At 57.0% G+C, this 18110-nt stretch overlaps 3 protein-coding genes across 3 annotated transcripts; all 3 read right to left on the reverse strand.

The window, feature by feature from the left end:
- Nucleotides 1-580: 580 nt before the first annotated feature.
- Nucleotides 581-7593, reverse strand: LOC127474824 (maestro heat-like repeat family member 5). Its single transcript, XM_051796128.1, has 21 exons — nt 7412-7593; nt 7115-7251; nt 6690-6837; nt 6261-6448; nt 6035-6172; nt 5647-5761; nt 5338-5475; nt 4904-5080; nt 4620-4757; nt 4121-4269; nt 3696-3843; nt 3288-3475; nt 3062-3199; nt 2821-2935; nt 2512-2649; nt 2080-2256; nt 1787-1942; nt 1528-1629; nt 1299-1401; nt 1004-1048; nt 581-692 (listed from the first exon to the last, which is right to left on the reverse strand). The coding sequence occupies exons 1-21, from the start codon at nt 7577-7579 to the stop codon at nt 601-603; spliced, it is 2898 nt and encodes a 965-aa protein (XP_051652088.1). The 5' UTR covers nt 7580-7593; the 3' UTR covers nt 581-600.
- Nucleotides 7594-11361: 3768 nt separating this feature from the next.
- On the reverse strand, nt 11362-13733 carry LOC127475015 (solute carrier family 35 member F4-like). The gene is made up of 3 exons (XM_051796317.1): nt 13709-13733; nt 13395-13484; nt 11362-11831 (listed from the first exon to the last, which is right to left on the reverse strand). Exons 1-3 carry the CDS (start codon nt 13731-13733, stop codon nt 11590-11592), a joined length of 357 nt encoding a protein of 118 aa, XP_051652277.1. The 3' UTR covers nt 11362-11589.
- Nucleotides 13734-14994: 1261 nt separating this feature from the next.
- LOC127475016 (B-cell antigen receptor complex-associated protein alpha chain-like) lies at nt 14995-17781 on the reverse strand. Its single transcript, XM_051796318.1, has 4 exons — nt 17679-17781; nt 16610-16728; nt 15222-15290; nt 14995-15118 (listed from the first exon to the last, which is right to left on the reverse strand). The coding sequence occupies exons 1-4, from the start codon at nt 17779-17781 to the stop codon at nt 15008-15010; spliced, it is 402 nt and encodes a 133-aa protein (XP_051652278.1). The 3' UTR covers nt 14995-15007.
- Nucleotides 17782-18110: the final 329 nt, after the last annotated feature.

Below are 18110 nucleotides of genomic sequence, written 5' to 3' on the forward strand. Positions count from 1 at the left end.
ATGAAGCTTCTTAAGTTAAGGGGAAAGGGAGGGATGAAGTGTGGGCAGGAGAAGGGAAGGGGAGGGGAGGGAATGGAAGGTTTGGGAAGGTTTGGGGAGGGAAGGAAAGGGGATGGAGGGGAAGGGAGGGGAAGGGAGCCGATATTAATCTAAGGGGAAGGGGAGGGATGAATCTTCTTAAGCTAAGGGGAAAGGGAGGGATGAAGTGTGGACAGGGGAAGGTTTGGGGAGGAAAGGGAAGGTTTGGGAAGGGGAGGAGAGAGGAGGGGAGCTGATGTTTATTAATCTAAGGGGAAGGGATGAACCTTCTTAAGCTAAGGGGAAAGGGAGGATTAAGTGTGGGCAGGAGAAGGTTTGGGAAAGTTTGGGAAGGTTTGGGAAGGTTTGGGAAGGTTTGGGAAGGTTTGGGAAAGGTTTGGGAAGGGAAGGTTTGGGAAGGGAAGGGGCTGTTCATAGAGATGGGCAGGCCAGGAGCTGCCTGGCCTTGCCGGCTGGCTCAGTTGGGCCCAGCATCAGCTGAATCTCCAGCTCCCATGAGAAGTGGTCTCGTCCCTTGGTCTTCCAGTGCTGTTGGGGGGATGCAGGTTGTCTGGCTGGAGATTACTTTGTTACTGCCCGTCTGAAAGCGGACAAGAATTCAGTCCGCATGGTGCAGTAGGACGGGCAGTCGTCCTGGCTCATGGCTTCAAAGGCTGGAAGAGAGAGGAACGGAGCCACAGTCAGAGCCTGGATGTGTGGGAACCCGAGGAGCTCTTCCTGCCAGGGCCATCCCAGCCAGCTCTTGCCATGGCCAGCAGGGAGCAGGGGTCAACAGGATGAGCGGGAAGGTGCTGGCCCCCAATCCTCTCCCTGCCCCTGAAATGTGTCCCTGCTCTGCCCACAGCGCCCCTTGTCCGTGCAGGGAGCAGAGCCCCGCGCAGGCAGGGCAGGGACTGCAGTTCCCTGTCCAGGGTCTGTGCTCCTCCCTGCCAGCCCCCAGTGAAAGCCCACTGTCCTCACTCACCCCTCATGAGGAGCTGCAGGTCTTGCATGTGCCAGGCAGCAATCCCTGGGAACAGAGAGCGTGTCAGGGCCCCAGCAGCACAACCCCCCCCCACGGCCTCCTGGCCTGGCAGGGCTGAGCCGGGGCCTTCCCGCATTGGGACACCCAAGGGCTGGGCTGGCAGAGGGCAGCAGCAACTGCCAGGGCACTCGGGCCTCCCCAGCACATCCCTGGGCCACATCCTGCTGCCGCTGGAGCAGCCGGGGCTGGGGCTGAGCTGCAGTGGGCAGGGAGGGACCGCGGCCTTGGGGCTCACCCATGAACCTGACGGCCGCCTCTCGCAGGGGCTGCTGTGGGCTCTGCAGGTAGGGCAGGGCCTGCTGCAGGTGCTCGGCCCTTCGGCTCACGTCCTTGTCCATCTGCAGAGAGCAGGGGGGTGTCTGTGGCTGCAGCAGTGGCAGGGGCACAGGGCCAGCCCTGCACACTTGGCATCGGGGCCTGGGGGCTTGTCCAGCCTGGGGCTGGGCCTTCAGGGTCATCCTTACCAGGCAATCGCAGAACTTGAAGTGCTGCTCTCTCCTCAGCAACTTCTCCAGGTCCCTTCTCTTGAGGAACCTGGCAGCGCAAAGCAGCACTTCCCGAGAGGCCTGCAGAGCAGCAGAGAGCGGGACATGGCACCACAGCCCAGGGCACAGCCCCTGTGTCCCTGCACCAAGGCCAGCAGGAGGCTGGAGCCCTTGAGGCCCCAGGGCAGGAGGCAGCCCAGCCCCGTGCACAGGGACACCAGAGCCCACGAGTGCTCACCTCTGCCACGCACTGGTTCTCGTCATGCCCATGGATGAACAGTGGGACCAGGCTCTGGTGCACCTGAGTCTCCAAGAGCTGTGTTCCCTCTTCTACCAGCAGCTCCATCACCTCTTGGAAGAGGTGAATGGAGAGCAGCTGCACGTGGGTGTTGTCCTGGGACAAAAGAGGAGAAAAAGACCTCAGCACTGGATGCTCCCGGCCAACCAGGTACAGGCACAGGCCTGAACATCCACAGGGCAAAGTTTCTTGGCAGCACTCAGTGCCTGGAGGTGGAGGGCACAAAGCCTTACATTGTCAAAGAGGGGCCGGAGCGCCTCAGCCAGCTTGGGGGCAGTGGAGACAAATACCCGAATGTCTTCATCCTGGAGCATACTCTCAAACACAGAGAGGGTCATCACGACCAGCTCTCCATCTGCATCAGGCAGCAGCTCCAGGAGGTGTTGAGATAGGCTGCAGATGCTTTGGGCCTGTGTGGAACACAGTGCTGTGCTGTCAAGCCCTGAACAGCTGCCCCACCAACAGCTCTCTGGCGGTGCAGCCCCACGCTGCTGCCCCGGGGCCCAGAGGCCAAAGGCCTGTCCCGCAGGGCCAGGGCAGCAGAAGAGGGAGGCAGGAGAGCTGGGAGCAGCTGCCACAGCTCCCAAAGCCCAGCCAAACCCAAGCACCTCCCCTTCCCAGCCCCAGGCTGCCCGTGTGGCTTCATCCGGGTGTCCCCTTCTCACCATTGAGGGATCCACAGCAAGCACCAGGAGGCCTCTGAGCGCCAGGCGCTGCCTCTCTTGGCACTGGCTCCGCAGGTTCCTCGACAGGATGGGCAGGACACTGTCACAACATTTACTCCTGTCCAGAAAGTCCAGGACCTGGAAGGCAGAGAGCAGTGACGGGGTGCCCGGGCAGCAGGAGCCCAGACCCGCCCAGGGCTGGGCCCAGGCAGCAGCACAGGGTGCAGGCACCGTCCCAGGCAGCTGCGGCTGTGAGAGGGCAGAGAGGGGGAGGCAGGCGGACCAGGCAGCGCTCGTCATCAGGCTCACCTCCACCAGGAAGGCCAGGGCAGGCAGCTCCCAACGGGAGTCCTCAGTGCTGAGCAGCCCCAGCAGGTGGATTGCCATTGGAGAATAGAAAGGGATCAAGACGTGGCGCATCTCCCTGTCAGGGGGAAAGAAGGAAGGATGGAGCCTGAGTAGGGTGGGCAAAGCTCCCCCAGAAGGCTGTGTGGGGTGCCCCATGCCCAGGGCAGAGATGCTGGGGGCAGCAGGGACAAGGGTGTCTCACCTGGCCAGCAGCCCCACTGCATAGTGCTGGGTGTCAGCACAGAGGAGCGTGTCCCAGCCACACTTGCGCTCCACTGACACCACCTCATTGTCCCACTGCAGCCGGCAGAAGAGGGCCTTGATGGTCTGGACCAAAAACCTGTGTGCAGAGCAAAGGCCAGGTCATGCTGGGAGCGCTGGCCCCAACCCTGAGGGCATGGCAGGGAGAGAGGACTGGGAAGGAGCACCTGCTGGGCTGGGTGGGAAGGCGGTGTTGCTCCAGGCATCCCCTCCAGAAGGTGTTCACCTCTTCTGGCACCTGCTCTGTGCTCATGGACACTTGGAACAGCAGAGCCATGAGCAGGCGGGGGATGTAATTCATGACTTCATCCTGGCACTTGGGCTCCTGGATGATCAGCCACAGTGCCAGGGTTGCCTGCAATCAAAGCACAGAGAGACAGCACTGAGTGCGAGAGGTCCACGTGGCAGGGTCCGAGTGTGGGAGGGAGAGGCCAGGGGAGAGGCAGGGGGAGCAGCCGGCCTGGTGCCCCTGAACCTGCCCCTCAGCCACATTTGCAGCCCAAGGCCTGAGGCAGGGAGATGCAGGGGTGGGGGAGGTGATGTGGGGGGAGCAGAGGCCACTTCTAGAAACTCACAGCCAGGGCAAAGACATCTCTGTTGTCGCCATCGGAGGTGGACATTCTGTGCACTGGCCAGTCCTCCATCACTCGGAGCAGTGTTGGCAGCACCTTCTCCACTGTTGTTCCCGAGGAGCCGATGCTTCTCCACATCATTGCAGCAGCTCTGTGGAGCCAGAGCTCTGGGTCAGGGGGGTCTCAGCTACAGCACCATGGCCTGGGCATCTGTGGGGGCCCATGTGACAGAGCCATGGTGCCTTGAGGGGCAGGGAGGGCATGTGGCAGTAGGATTGGGGGCTGACAGGCCAAGGCTAGGAAATGGAGGGGCCCGAGGTTCCTGGAAGTCTCCATCTGTCTGGCGGACCACATGGGACAGGCTCTGCAGGGTGAGGGGTTGTATGGGTTGGTGATCCCTGAGCCAGCAAGGCAGCTGGGCCCTGTACCTGTCACACTCTGGGGCACAGCGCAGGAGAGTCATCACCACATCATGTGGGTGTGCCTCAGTGAGCCTGCAGATGTTAGTGTGCATCCTGACCCCTGGAGTCATGTGGGAGGTGAGGCACTGGTGCATGGATCTCACGATGGTCGGCACCTGGAGAGGCAGTGGGGGAGAGTTGGAGAGCTGCCAGAGGGAGCAGGTTGCCCAGCTTGCCCAAGAAGTACTTCCCACCACACAGTGTGACCTCAAAGGCTTAGGGGGTCAGCGGACCTGGCATGAGAGGCCCCAAGACCCCTGGGGCACTTGAGCCCTGGCCACAGGCTGCTTACTTGCTGCCGACTGGGGACACCTTTCTCCTCCATAAAAATCTGGAAGAGGAGGTGTCTTGAGTTTCTGTGGCCAGGTCTCGGTGCCTGGGCAGGAGGAGGCTGGAGCCCATGAAGCCCCAGGGCAGGAGGCAGCCCAGCCCCTGCCACGGGGACCCCAGAGCCCACAGTGCTCACCTCTGCCACGCACTGGTGCTCATCATACTGCAGGAAGAACCACAGCACCAGGCTCTGGTGCATCTGCATCTCCAAGGGCTTTGTTCCCCCTTCCACCAGTACCTCCATCACCGTTTCGAGGAAGTGAAAGGAGGACAGCTGCACATGGGTGCAAAAGAAGAGAAAAAGACCTCAGCACTGGATGCTCCAGGCCAACCAGGCACAGGCACAAGCCTGAACATTCACAGGGCACAAAGTTTCCTGGCAGCAGCCAGTGCCCATGGACTGGGGATACAAGGCCTTACGTTGTCAAAGAGTGGCCAGAGCACCTCAGCCAGCTTGGGGGCAGTGGAGATGAATGCCTGAATGTCTTTGTCCCGGAGCACACTCACAAACACAGAGAGGGTCATCACGACCAGCTCTCCATCTGCATCAGGCAGCAGCTCCAGGAGGTGTTGAGACAGGCTGCAGATGCTTTGGGCCTGTGTGGAACACAGTGCTGTGCTGTCAAGCCCTGAACAGCTGCAACAGCGGCAGGGCACTCTGGTGGTGCAACCCCACGCTGCTGCCCCGGGGTCCAGAGGCCAAAGGCCTGTCCCGCAGGGCCCAGGCAGCAGAACAGGGAGGCAGGAGAGCTGGGAAGAGCATCCACAGCTCCCAAAGCCCTGCCAAGCCCAAGGGACTGCCTTCCCCAGCCCCAGGTTGCCTGTGTGGCTTCAGCCGGGTGTCCCCTTCTCACCATTGACAGATCCGTCCAGAGCACCATGCGGCCTCGGAGAGCCAGGCGACGTCTCTCTGGGCACTCACTCTGCAGGTGCCTTGACAGGATCTGCTCAACACTGCTGTGACATCTCCTTCCGTCCAGATAGTCCAGGAGCTGGAAGGCAGGGAGCAGTGACGGGGTGCCCGGGCAGCAGGAGCCCGGACCCGCCCGGGGCTGGGCCCAGGCAACAGCACAGGGTGCAGGCACCGTCCCGGGCGGCTGCGGCTGCCAGAGGGCAGAGAGGGGGAGGCAGCTGGGCCAGGCAGCGCTCGCCATCAGGCTCACCTCCACCAGGAACTCCAGGGCAGGCAGCTCCCAACGGGGGTCCTCAGAGCTGAGCTGCCCCAGCAGGTGGATTGCCAGTGGGGAATGGGAGGGGGTCAGTTGGCGGCGCATCTCCCTGTCAGGGAGAAAAGCATGAACCCTGAGCAGGGTGGGCAAAGCTCTCCCAGCAGTGACTCACAGAGTCTTGGTCTTTTCCCAGCAGCCCAGGATGGGACGTGGGCACTATGGCAGGTGGCTCCTCCTGTGCACCCGCCTCGCACAGCCTTTTCCAAGCTACTCAGCCATCCCTTGGGGCCAAGGCCCTCTGCCCTACACCCATAGGGGCTGTGTGGAGTGCCCTGTGCCCAGGGTAGAGATGATGGGAGCAGCATGGACAAGATTCTCTCACCTGACATGCAGACCCACTGCATAGTGATGGGTGTCAGAATTCAGGAGTGGGTCCCAGGCAAGCCTGCGCTTCCTTGCCATCCAAATATCCTCCCACGGCAGGTGGCAGAGCAGGGCCTTCATGGTCTGGACCAAAAACCTGTGTGCAGAGCAAAGGCCAGGTCATGCTGGGAGCGCTGGCCCCAACCCTGAGGGCATGGCAGGGAGAGAGGACTGGGATGGAGCACCTGTTGGGCTGGGTGGGAAGGTGGTGTTGCTCCAGGCATCCCCTCCAGAAGGTGTTCACCTCTTCTGGCACCTGCTCTGTGCTCATGGACACTTGGAACAGCAGAGCCATGAGCAGGCGGGGGATGTAATTCATGACTGCACCCTGGCAGTTGGGCTCCTGGATGATCAGCCACAGTGCCAGGGTTGCCTGCAATCAAAGCACAGAGAGACAGCACTGAGTGCGAGAGGTCCACGTGGCAGGGTCCGAGTGTGGGAGGGAGAGGCCAGGGGAGAGGCAGGGGGAGCAGCCGGCCTGGTGCCCCTGAACCTGCCCCTCAGCCACATTTGCAGCCCAAGGCCTGAGGCAGGGAGATGCAGGGGTGGGGGATGATGGAGAGCCACTGGAGAGGCGACGTGGGGAGGAGTAAAGGTCACTTCTAGAAACTCACAGCCAGGGCAAACACGTCTCTGTTGTCGCCATCGGAGGTGGACATTCCATGCACTGGCCAGTCCTCCATCACTCGGAGCAGTGTTGGCAGCACCTTCTCCACTGTTGTTCCCGAGGAGCCGATGCTTCTCCACATCATTGCAGCAGCTCTGTGGAGCCAGAGCTCTGGGTCAGGGGGGTCTCAGCTACAGCACCATGGCCTGGGCATCTGTGGGGGCCCATGTGACAGAGCCATGGTGCCTTGAGGGGCAGGGAGGGCATGTGGCAGTAGGATTGGGGGCTGACAGGCCAAGGCTAGGAAATGGAGTGGCCCAAGGGTCCTGGAAGTCTCCATCTGTCTGGCAGACCATGTGGGACAGGCTCTGCAGGGTGAGGGGTTGTACGGGTTGGTGATCCCTGAGCCAGCAAGGCAGCTGGGCCCTGTACCTGTCACACTCTGGGGCACAGCGCAGGAGAGTCATCACCACATCACGTGGGTGTGCCTCAGCGAGCCTGCAGATGTCAGTGTGCGGAGACACGTGGGAGGTGAGGTCATGGTGGATGTACCAAACGATGGCCGGCACCTGGAGAGGCAGTGGGGGACAGTTGAGGAGCTGCCAGAGGGAGCAGGTGCTTCCCTTCCCACCACACTCTGCTGGCCTCAAAGGCTTAGGGGGCCAGCAGACCCAACTTGAGAGGCCACGAGACCCCTGGGGACTTAAACCCTGACCACAGGCTGCTTACTGACTTCCAGCTGGAGACACCTTTCCCCTCCAAAAAGTGCACACTGGGAGCATCAGTCACACTCTCAGCTGACGTGGTGGCAGCGTTTCCGATGCCCTCACTCGTGGCGTCACCCTCTGCCATGAGGTCACTTGTTGTGGTTTCAGTGCTGGTTGTGTCATCAGTCATGGCAGTCTCAGGGTTTGCTGAGTCATCCATCGGTGCCTCAGCAGAGCTTGCTGTGCCCTCAGTCAGCATCGGTGTGATGTCAGCCTGGGCCACGAGATCAGTGTCAGAGCCGGTTGTGTCACCAGCCAAAGCAGTGTCAGGCTTTGCTGTGCCGTCCATCGGTGCCGTGTCAGAGGGTGATGTGCCATCAATGGCCATCAGCGCCATGTCAGCCTTGGCCATGACATCAGTCACTGTGGTGTCAGAGCTGGTTGTGTCTTCAGCCAAAGCAGTGTCTTCAGCCAAAGCGGTGTCGGGCTTTGCTGTGCAATGACTGGGTTCTGTGTCATCCTTCGCAATGGGGTCGGCCAGTGCGGTGTCAGGGTTGGCTGTGTCCTCGCTCACAGCGGTGTCAGAGGTTGCCATGCCATCAATCGGCGCGGTGCTGCCATCAGGTTTTTCTTTGAGCTCAGCTGGCCTGGTGTCAGGCTCTGACACGAGCTCAGGTGGTGTGGTCCTGGGTGTTCTATGCCGAATGCGCATGATTTTCAGCAACCTCTGCAGGAGAAGAAAGGGCAGGGAAGAGAGGGAAGTCCATGGGAGCGCTCCACCAGCAGTGCCAGGCGGAGCAGGGACAGCAGGCCCAGCCCGGGGGGGATGGCTGCAGGTACCTGAACTGCTCTGCGGAAGCGGCCATGGGGGTGGTCCTGCTCCTCTGTCCGCTCCTGGCCTGGATCTGTCAAAGAGCGAGTGCAGGCAGAGCTGAGGGTGTGCGGGAGAGGCCAGGGAACACAGCCCAGCCCTGCACTCCACAGGCAGGGCCGGCCCTGTGGTGCCCAGTGGATGGAGCAGGGATGCTGGGGGGTCAGCCTGGGCCCCTCTTCCCCCCTCCTTTTTCCCTGGGCGTGTCCAGAGGGGACAGGAAGGGGCCAAGCTGGCTGCAGCCACCAGCCCTGTGGCCCATCTCCAGCACTCACCCTGCTGCAGGGGCTCCTCAGCTTGCTGTGCTGGGGCCGCCCCAGGACCTCTCCTGTTCTTCTTCCTCCTCAGCAGCCTGAACAGGCTGAAGCGTCTCCCTGCCATCCCACCGTCTTGTCTCAAGGGAACTTGCACGAGAGACGCTTCGGAAAAAACCCTGGTGGGCAAATCTCACAAAATGGCCTCGAGGGCACCTTCCACAGGGACTGCAGGTGACCAAGTCCCGTGGTCTGGCCTCGTAGGCACCTTCCACAAGCACTGGTGATGCCCAGAAAAGCTCCGGGTCACCAAGGCCTGTGGCCTGGCCTCGAGGGCCACTCCCACAGGGAGTGGGGATGCCTCGGAAAAACCTCCGGGTCACCAACTCCTGTGGTGTGGCCTCAAGGGAACTTGCTCAAAAAAAAACTCTCAGAATCGCTTCCGGTCAGCAACGAATGAGTTGGCTGCGAGGAGACTCCTCACAGCCCCGCTCAGTCCCGTCCTGACCAGACGCGTGCTCCGAGCACTGTGGCGCGGCCGCGTTGCCGCCCAACACCTATATCAGGATGTGTCATAAAGGGCCCTTGGACACCCTGCCCTGTCCCATCCCATTGGCGACGGCCACCATGTCACAAAGGGCCCTGTGACACACGGACACGGGCCCTGGGGCCTCCCCCAACCTGGTCAACCTGCCCCAGGTTGGAAGGAATCCGATCCCTAAAGCATCTGAGACAGCTGGACGTGAACTTTAGGAACGGTTCCAAAAAGGAGTAAACACTCCCCTCCTGTGCCTGCTTGTGGCAGCAGAAAGAGCCCCCTCGGCTGCCAACACAGCAGCAGTGGGAAGGGCACGGGGCCTCCACAGAAGCTGGCATGGCCTCCTTGGGAGAAGTCTTGGTTGGTGGCCATCTAAACAGAGGGGCTGTGACACAATGTGTGGGCAAGGGCACGAATGCTGCTCTGACCCCTTTAGTCGCAGCTGCACTGAAATCAGCAGCAACTCATTTGCCTTCAAATGGTCCATTGAGAGTCAATTTCAAAAACTAAACAGAAGCAAAAAACCCTGGCATTGTTTGGTTTGCAAAGGGTTTTCTATTAAGGGATAAGAATAGAATAATTCTGGTAAGGGATAAAAGCCCTCAAGGAACAAAAGTTCCCTCAGTCTTCCAAAAGCACCCCAAACAAGGGAGGATATTGCAAAAACACTGATCCTTCCTCTGCTGCAGGGAGCTAACTGGCCAGGAAAGCTTTGAAGGGCTCAAAAATACAAAGCCAAATCTGTATTGGATGATTTGGAGTTGAGAGAGTGAGTGCTCCAGCCTTTCTAAGGCCTTCCCACTCATCCTAGGGACACTCCGGTGGGTGCTTTCAAGTTCAGTGACGTTCCTGAAGGATCCAGTCCTGTGCCTGAAGATGCTTCTATGAGTCTGCTTGCCAAAAGTCCTCATCAGTGCATACTGAATGAAAGTTTTGTTTTTCCCGTGTGTTCAGTTTGGCAGGAGCTAAAATTTCAGTAAAACACATCCCCTAATCTAGTAATGTAAATGAATATATCAACTCCAAAACCAACTTGAGGTAGTGTCCAAGCTGCCATATGTTGTGTGCTCTCAGCCCATCGGTGTTTTACCATCAGTATCTCCTGTTCCATAGACTTCACTTTTTTAGGATATTTTTCTATGTCTAGCTCCTTTCAAAAGCAGCAGACAAGGAGCTGTAAAAGTGTACCCAAACCTTACACTTCTGGGTTTAATGCACAGGTAGCAGTTGGTTTGGGTTGGTTTCTACAGCCCTAATTCTTCAGTCATGTGATAAAGGAGCCCAGCTGTGGGTTTTTTAAATATACACAAGTATTTTATCAGCTCTGCTCGTTGCAAGGAACAGTTTGGACATGGACGTTAAAGGATAAAATAAAGACCTCAAAGGGAAGAATAAAATCTAAAAGTGCCTTTGTTACTATTTACATGACTATTTTTTCCTGGCAGAAACATTATTGATATAAAAAAAAATACCCACAAGCAAAAAAACTCCTTCTAGCTGCTAAGTAAACTTACAAACTGTGGGCAGTAGAGCCAGCAGAGTTCAGCAACCTGTGATACTTTCCAGTTGTTTCTATTATCCCTTTAAAAATAAAAAAGAAAAGGGAAAAAAATGCTTGTCTGCATATCAAGTGCTCTCAAATAAAGACAGTCTTGCATGGTCAGTCCTAGGAATGCTGTAAACCAGCCTAAATTACACAGCAATAGGCTTAGGGAAGAGACTGGAAGGTTGTTTGATTTGTTTTGGCTTTTGAAAGACTTTTCCACAGTGGAGGTTAAGAAAAATATTGGTTTGTCCCAAAGCCCTAGAAAATAGGAACTGAAAATAGGAATTTCCCAAGGACACTGGCAATCTGGGGTGTTCCATGTCTCCTGAGAAGCTTGTCGTGCAGCTGGGAGTGCAGCTTTTCTGGGGGAAAAAGAGATGAATAAAATAATTTTTGGCTTTTCCAAATCCCAGCACCAATTCTAGAAGGGTGGTGTTAGAAAGAGGCACAGCTCAGCATGGTTTGGGATGGAGGCTTCATGTTTTGCTGATATTTTCTGATAATAATTCCAAATGCAAACGAGAACATCAGGGTCTTTCACAAATGAATTCTCAAAAATGCCAGGAGAGGTTTGAAATGGTTTTCCAAACCTAGTACCTTGCTGAAAGGTCACCTTATTGAAGGCAAGTCGAGATGTTCAATTCTGAGATTTGGCTGGAAATATCCAAGATTTGTATCCTTGAGAATGCCTCTCAAGGCAAAAGCAAAAGGAGATAAATGGTGTAAACTTGATCCACATTTTAAACCCACCACTTCACTGAGACGCCAGCAGAAATGTCTTTTTTATTACAAAACATTTTATTGTAGTTATTTACACCCATTCCTCGATAAGTGTATAAATGTAAACATTTATTATAGATGTATTTCTCTTATCTTACAGTCCATCCCTTGTTCAGGTTAAATGTCATTTTTTTTTAAGCATACAGGTGGTGAGGGGATTTCAGCTGTATCCACAGAATATACACCTGCGTGCAGGGGAGGTCCCCCAGCCCTAAGCCAGTGGTACAGACACTGTCCCGTTAGCTCTGCTCCTGCTCCTCGTGTGTACGCTGGACTCTGGGATCTCGTCGGCGTGATCCTCACTCTTCTGCTCCTTCAGGCTGTTGATGAACCTCAGGGTTATCTCGTCCCATTCCTCGGGGAGCAGCATGAGCAGGAACCCGATGCAGATGATGATGGTGGCTCCCAACCTCACCACGCTGAAGATCATTTTGTGCTTCACCAGATCCACGGCTGCGGGGAAGGAAACAAGAACAACAGCAACAACATCAAACCAGCAGTGGGATGTGTCAACAAAACCAGGACAAATCAAGCTCTGTAGCTATTTTTTTAGTATTGGAAAGCAGGCATTACTTTATTACCTTGTTATTTCTATGCATTTATATACTTTAATAATAATCTATTACCATTATTATCAGGGTGCTTGTGGGGTCACTCCACCAGACACACACACCCACTTTCAATACTTTTCACTATTTTATGCATTTTTAGCAAACAAAGGAATTAATGCTCATTGGCTATAAATTTCATAATCCTCTTCATTAATTAGTATTCTATCTTCTATTGGTTATTGATTGCTCGCTTCACATGCTAATTAATCCGCATTTTCAGTCTTTTTGTTATCTTTTTCCCAGACAGAGAGAGTTTCAGCACAATTGCTGAATTGCCTTTGTTAGTTTTTTCCTTGTCTCTGATTTCCAACATATGGATGATGGCATCAGAGCAGCCTGGCACGTCTCTGTGACCCATGTGCTGCACTCTGGCTGTGACAGTGGCCATGCAGTTCTCAGATCTTCAGAGCGAGCAGCACCCTTAGTTCAGAGAACAGCTTTGACCTGATAGCACAGCACTGGAAGTGCCACATCTCTTCCATCCCTCACCACCTCATGCAGGCTCTGAGGAAGCCTTGTGGGATCCAAGCCTCAAGGTTTCCATGTGAAAGGGTCTATGAGGAGCAGCTGAGGGAGCTGGGGGGGCTCAGCCTGGAGAAAAGGAGGCTCAGGGTGACCTTCTCACTCTCTACAACTCCCTGAGAGGAGGTTGTAGACAGGTGGGTGTTTGCCTCTCAGGTAACAAGTGATAGAGCAAGTGGAAATGGCCTCAGGTTGGATATTAGGAAATATTTATTAATTGGAAGAATGGTTAAGGACTGGACCAGGCTCCTCAGGGAAGAGGTGGAGTCACCATCCCTGAAAGTGTTCAAGAAGTGAGTAGACGTGGCACTTCACTATATGGTTAACTGGCCATGGGCATATTTTGTTGAGGGTTTGACTTGGAGGTCCAACCTCCCATCTCCTTGGAGATTTTGAAGGTCTTTTCCAACCTTAATGAATCTATGATTCCATGATTTCTTCTCTGAGAGGGAAGGCACTTTATGGTAACTCTTTAACAGTTTGCACCAGCAGAATGTTTCCTTGGGCTGCACAGGCCAGGGACTGGGAGAGAGCAGCACGTGGGTCAGAGAGCTGGAGTCGGTGCCTCCCAGACCCACAACCAGCACCAAGAGGGCACCTGAGCCCTTGGGCAGCCTCCTTCAGGTACTGATTGTTCTGCAGCTCTGACCTGCATCCCCCTAAAAATAGATTTTTCTTTGAAAACATGCTCAAATCCCAGGAGCGGCGAGGCTGAGAGGGTGGGAGAGCAGAGGCAGAGGCTATTCAACAAGACAGGACTCTGGAATAAATTTCCACGTATACCCCCTGCCCTGGTGACAACAGATTTTGAGTATTTGGACAATAAACTGCTTGTGCTGTCTGTGTGCCCGTGGGGTTATTTTTCCACCACCAGCCGTGGTACCTGCATTTCCAGGGACGCTGAGCACTGTGCCGATGGAGATCAGGATGGGGTATGTGAGCAGGACACCAACGTTAACCTGGATATTGAAAGCTAGGGAAAAACAGAGCAAATCATGCATGATTACAGGAAAAACACTAGAGTGAGATATTTCTCTTCCACTTCACCCTACAAGTGTGATATCAGTATCCACACCACAATTACATAGTTGTCACAAAGTGAGTGATTTTGGTTTTTTTATTTAGGAGTGTGAAATGAGGGGAAGTTCTGACTGGTGTAATGGGAAGGGCTGGATGGCCTTTCACAAACTGTAATACCAAGGTTATCACACTCATATTTCATGGCTTTTCTCAAGCTTTAATCAGATACAAACAACCTGTTTTTGCTGCCAGAAACCTTCATTTGTTCCCCTACCAGAAGGGTGGTGATCCCAGCTTGCCCTCTTGGCTGAGGCTGTGGTGTCCTTGTCTCAGTGGGACATTTCCCTGACAAAAGGCTGCAAACCCTCCACCTGGACCACACCCCAAAGGTGACAGCAGCAGGAACTCATACTCTAAAGGACATTAAACACAATTAGCTGATGAATTTAACTGCAAACTAAGCAGACTGGGGCAAGACCACAGCCTTGGTGCCACGTTGAAGACAAAATGAAATCTGACAGATTACAAATATTCAACACCTTAAATTTATGCATTAGTTTTGGTTTTTTTTTTTTACATGACAGCGTTACCAGCCAGCTACAATTTCCTTGGGAGATCAAAAGCAAGCTGCAGAAACTTCCAAAAATTTTCTTCTGGTCACTCAGTCCTGCTGCTGAGTGCCCTACATTAAAAGGAGCAAAGGCTCGCTCCTCCTTGTCTGCTCCGTCAGGTTGTTCCCTCATGGCTGGGGTTATACACTTTGGTAGATTGATGGGTGATAAATTAGCCCTGCTTTTTGTCCCTCAGGTGCTCACAGAGGAGCTGAAATTCTGGTTCAAGGTGCTCACAGAGCTCAGCTGTCAGCCCAACCACGTCTCAGGATGGGCTGTGTATCAGGCATTCTCTTTGCTTCCATTTGATAAACGTGTAGTGGAAACAGAAACCTCTTCAATTATGAAATAACAGAGACTTTACTAAAGGAAAGGATGTTGTTATATCTGGAAATTAAAACGCCCCCGGGTTGAATCCAACAGATACTGTGCCCGGCTGGAGAATGCCAATTTTGGCTCAGGAAGAGGGGGTGTTATGGAAGGGCTGTGTGAGCCTTGCCCAGCACCTGCAGCACCCACAGAAAGGTGCCCCAGCACTGGGGATCCATGTGTCAGCTTTTCATCCCTACTCTAGTTCCACACCAATTCCCCTGTCTCTGGAATAGCTTGACTGCTCTAAATCCCATTTCAAAGGGCTGTGTGTTCTCAGCGTCTTCCTGGCACAATCTGTGGGGTGTTTGTGCACTGACATGAGTAACTAACCCCCCAAAACCCACAGAACCCATCCAGCAGTGCAGCAGCTTTATTTTGGGGGGGGTCAGCACAGCCTTTTGTCACCAGAGCAGAGCATCGGGGGGGCCAAGCAGAGCCAGGGGTTCCCAAACCCCTTCCCGGTGGGTCCCACCCCCCTTTTTCGGGGGGTCCCTCAGGGCTTTTCCAGCTGGGAGTCGCCGGGGAGGGTCCTCACATCCTGGTAGGTGGGTTGGACCCCCCGGGAAATGTCCTCGTACATCGAACACTCGTCCAGGTGCAGCCCCTGAAAACGAGGAAAGGGGGGGATTCGGGTCGGTTGGGGGGGTTTAGGGGCTGATAGACCCCCCCAGCATGATTTTGGGGCGCGGGGGCCCCCAGAACGTCACCTCGTAGAGGTTTTCCTCCTCGCATGTGGTTTTTTCGGGGTGCAGCAGCTGCTCGTTGGCCCAGCGCTTCTATGGGGGGGGAACAGGGGGCACGGGGGGGTTTGGAGTGGCCAGGGGGGGTTTAGGGGTGGCCAGGGGGGAAAAAAGGGGGCACAGGGAATTTTTGGGGTGGCCAGGGGGGTTTTGAGGGGCACCAGGGGAGATTTAGGGGTGGTGGGGCGGGGAGGTTGGAAGTACAGGGGGGTTTTGGGGTGGCCGGGGGGGTTTTCTGGGGGCACCAGGGGGGATTTAGGGGTGGCCAGGGGGGGAAAAGAGGGCACAGGGGGGTTTTGGGGTGGCCGGGGGGTGTTTGGGGGGACTCCAGGGGGGTTTTGGGGTGGCCGGGTGGGGTTTGGAGGCACCAAGGAGGAATTAAGGGGTGACAGGGGAAAACTAGGGGTGGCCGGAGGGGGTTGGGGTGGCCAGGGGGGTTTTGGGGGGCACCAGGGGGATTTAGGGGTGGCCAGGGGGGTTTTGGGGGCACCAGGGGGATTTAGGGGTGGCCAGGGGGGGGTGGGTGTCTCTGGGGAGGACTGGGGGGATTTGGGGATGGCAGGAGGAGGTTGGGGGGAACTGGGGGGGATTTGGGGGGAACTGGGAGGTACGGGGGGCGTTGAAGGGGTTTTGGGGCATCCAGGGGGGAATTGGGGGTACCAGGGGGGGTTGGGGGGTTGGGGAGGATTGAGGTTACCCAGGGGGGGATTTTGGGGGACCCGGGGGGCAATTGGTGTCCCCAGGGTCTCAATTAATGTCCCCAATGTCTCAATTGGTGTCCCCAGTGTCCCATTTACGGGACCCAATGTCCCACCTGGTGTCCCCAGTGTCCCAGCTGGTGTCCCCAGTGTCCAAGTTGGTGTCCCCAATGTCCTAATTAGGTGTCCCCAGTGTCCCAGTTGGTGTCCCCAGTGTCCTATTTAGGGGTCCCAAAGTTCCAGTTGGTGTCCCCAGTGTCCCAACTGGGGGTCCCAGTGTCCAATTGGGGGTCCCAGTGACAGAACTGGGGGTCCCAGTGTCCCAGTTGGTGTCCCCCTGTCCCAGTTGTCCCAGTGTCCCAGTTGGGTGTCCCAGTGTCCCAGTTGGGTGTCCCAGTTGTCCCAGTGTCTCAGTTGGTGTCCCAGTGTCCTAGTTGGTGTCTCAGTGTCCCAGTTGGGTGTCCCAGTTGGTGTCCCAGTGTCCTAGTTGGTGTCTCAGTGTCCCAGTTGGGTGTCCCAGTTGGTGTCCCCCTGTCCCAGTTGTCCCAGTGTCCCAGTTGGTGTCCCAGTGTCCCAGTTGGGTGTCCCAGTTGGTGTCCCAGTGTCCCAGTTGGTGTCCCCCTGTCCCAGTTGTCCCAATTTGTCCCAGTGTCCCACCCTGAGCAGCAGCAGCAGCCCCGGCCCGGCCGAGCAGAGCAGCAGCAGCACCCCCTGCGCCGTCAGGATCCGGTTCTTGGTGCTCTCCCTCAGCGCCAGGAACGGGGCGGGAACTGGCTCTGTGGGAACGGGACTGGGCAACTGGGAGGGACTGGGTTACACTGGGAGGGACTGGGTATACTGGGAGGGAGTGCAGGGCACTGGGTTATACTGGGAGGGCCTGGGCTATACTGGGAGGGCACTGGGTTATACTGGGAGGGACTGGAGGGCACTGGGTTATGCTGGGAGGGCACTGGGAGGGACTCAAGAGAGATACTGGGAGTGACTGGGACAGACTGGAGTGGGACTGGAGGGCACTGAGAAGGGCTCAAAGGGGTTACTGGGAATAACTGGGATGGACTGGGGGGCACTGCAGGGCACTGGGATGGACTGGGGGGGCTTGTGGTAGCACTAGGTTATACTGGGAGGGGACTGGGATGGACTGGGTTATACTGGGAGGGGACTAGGATGGACTGGGAAAGATCAGTGACTCAGATGAGACCCCCCAGCCCCCTCGATCCCCCCGAGACCCCCAGGACCCTCCCGAAGGTGCTGCAGGGCTGGGGGGCACTGGGATACCCTTGGAGGGGACTGGGATGGAGGGGGTTAAACCGGGAGGGACTGGGCTATACTGGTACCATGCTGGGGGCACCGGGAGGGGCCGAGTGACCCGGGTGAGACCCCCCCACGCCCCCCACTCACCGAGGACCCTGACGAAGGTGCCGCAGCTCTGGGCCGTCTCCCCCCCGGACTCCACGCGGCAGAAGAAGAGCCCGGAGTCGTTGTGGGACAGTTTGGGGAAGGTCAGGGTGGAGCTTCCCCCCCCTTCCTGCACCGCCCGCTCCATCCGGCGGCCCCCCCGGGTGGCCACCACCTCCTGGGGCCAGGGGCAGCTCCGGGGGACCTCCCCAAGCCCGGGGGGACACGCCTGGAGCCAGGTCAGGGCGGTGTCGGGGGGGCCTCGGAAGTGGCACTCGAGGGTCAGGGGGGTCCCCACGGGCCCCTCGCGGGAGGGGGGCCCCCCCCCCACCCGGAGCCACCCCCGGGGCGGGGCTGGGGAGCAGGAGGGGCTCGGGGGGCTCCCGGTGGTCACGGTCACGGGGGTCGGCGTCTCGGGGGGCTCCAGGGGTCATGCACGGGGCGCAGCCTTCGGGGGGGGTCTGGGAGCACTGGGAGCCTGCGGGGACAGAGGGGGGGTTAGGGGAGGTCACCAGTGCCCCCCAACCCCCATGGAGGGCGACTGACCCTGAGGGGGTCATTGGGGGTCCCTGTCCCTTCTGGGGGGGGTCTTTGGGAGTTCCCAGAACAGTGAGGGGTCTTTGGGGGTCCCCCAGACCCATCTGAAGGTCATTGGGCGCCCCCCAGCCCCTCCCAGTTCCCCCCCTTCCCCCTCCCAGTTTCGGTTCCCTGTCCCAGTTTGGGAATAGGAAATACTGGTTGGGGTGGCGGGGGACATTTTGAC

The sequence above is a fragment of the Manacus candei genome, unplaced genomic scaffold, assembly GCF_025592945.1.
Source record: "Manacus candei isolate 608988 ecotype Guabito, Panama unplaced genomic scaffold, ASM2559294v1 h1tg000045l, whole genome shotgun sequence".
Classification (NCBI taxonomy): domain Eukaryota; kingdom Metazoa; phylum Chordata; class Aves; order Passeriformes; family Pipridae; genus Manacus; species Manacus candei.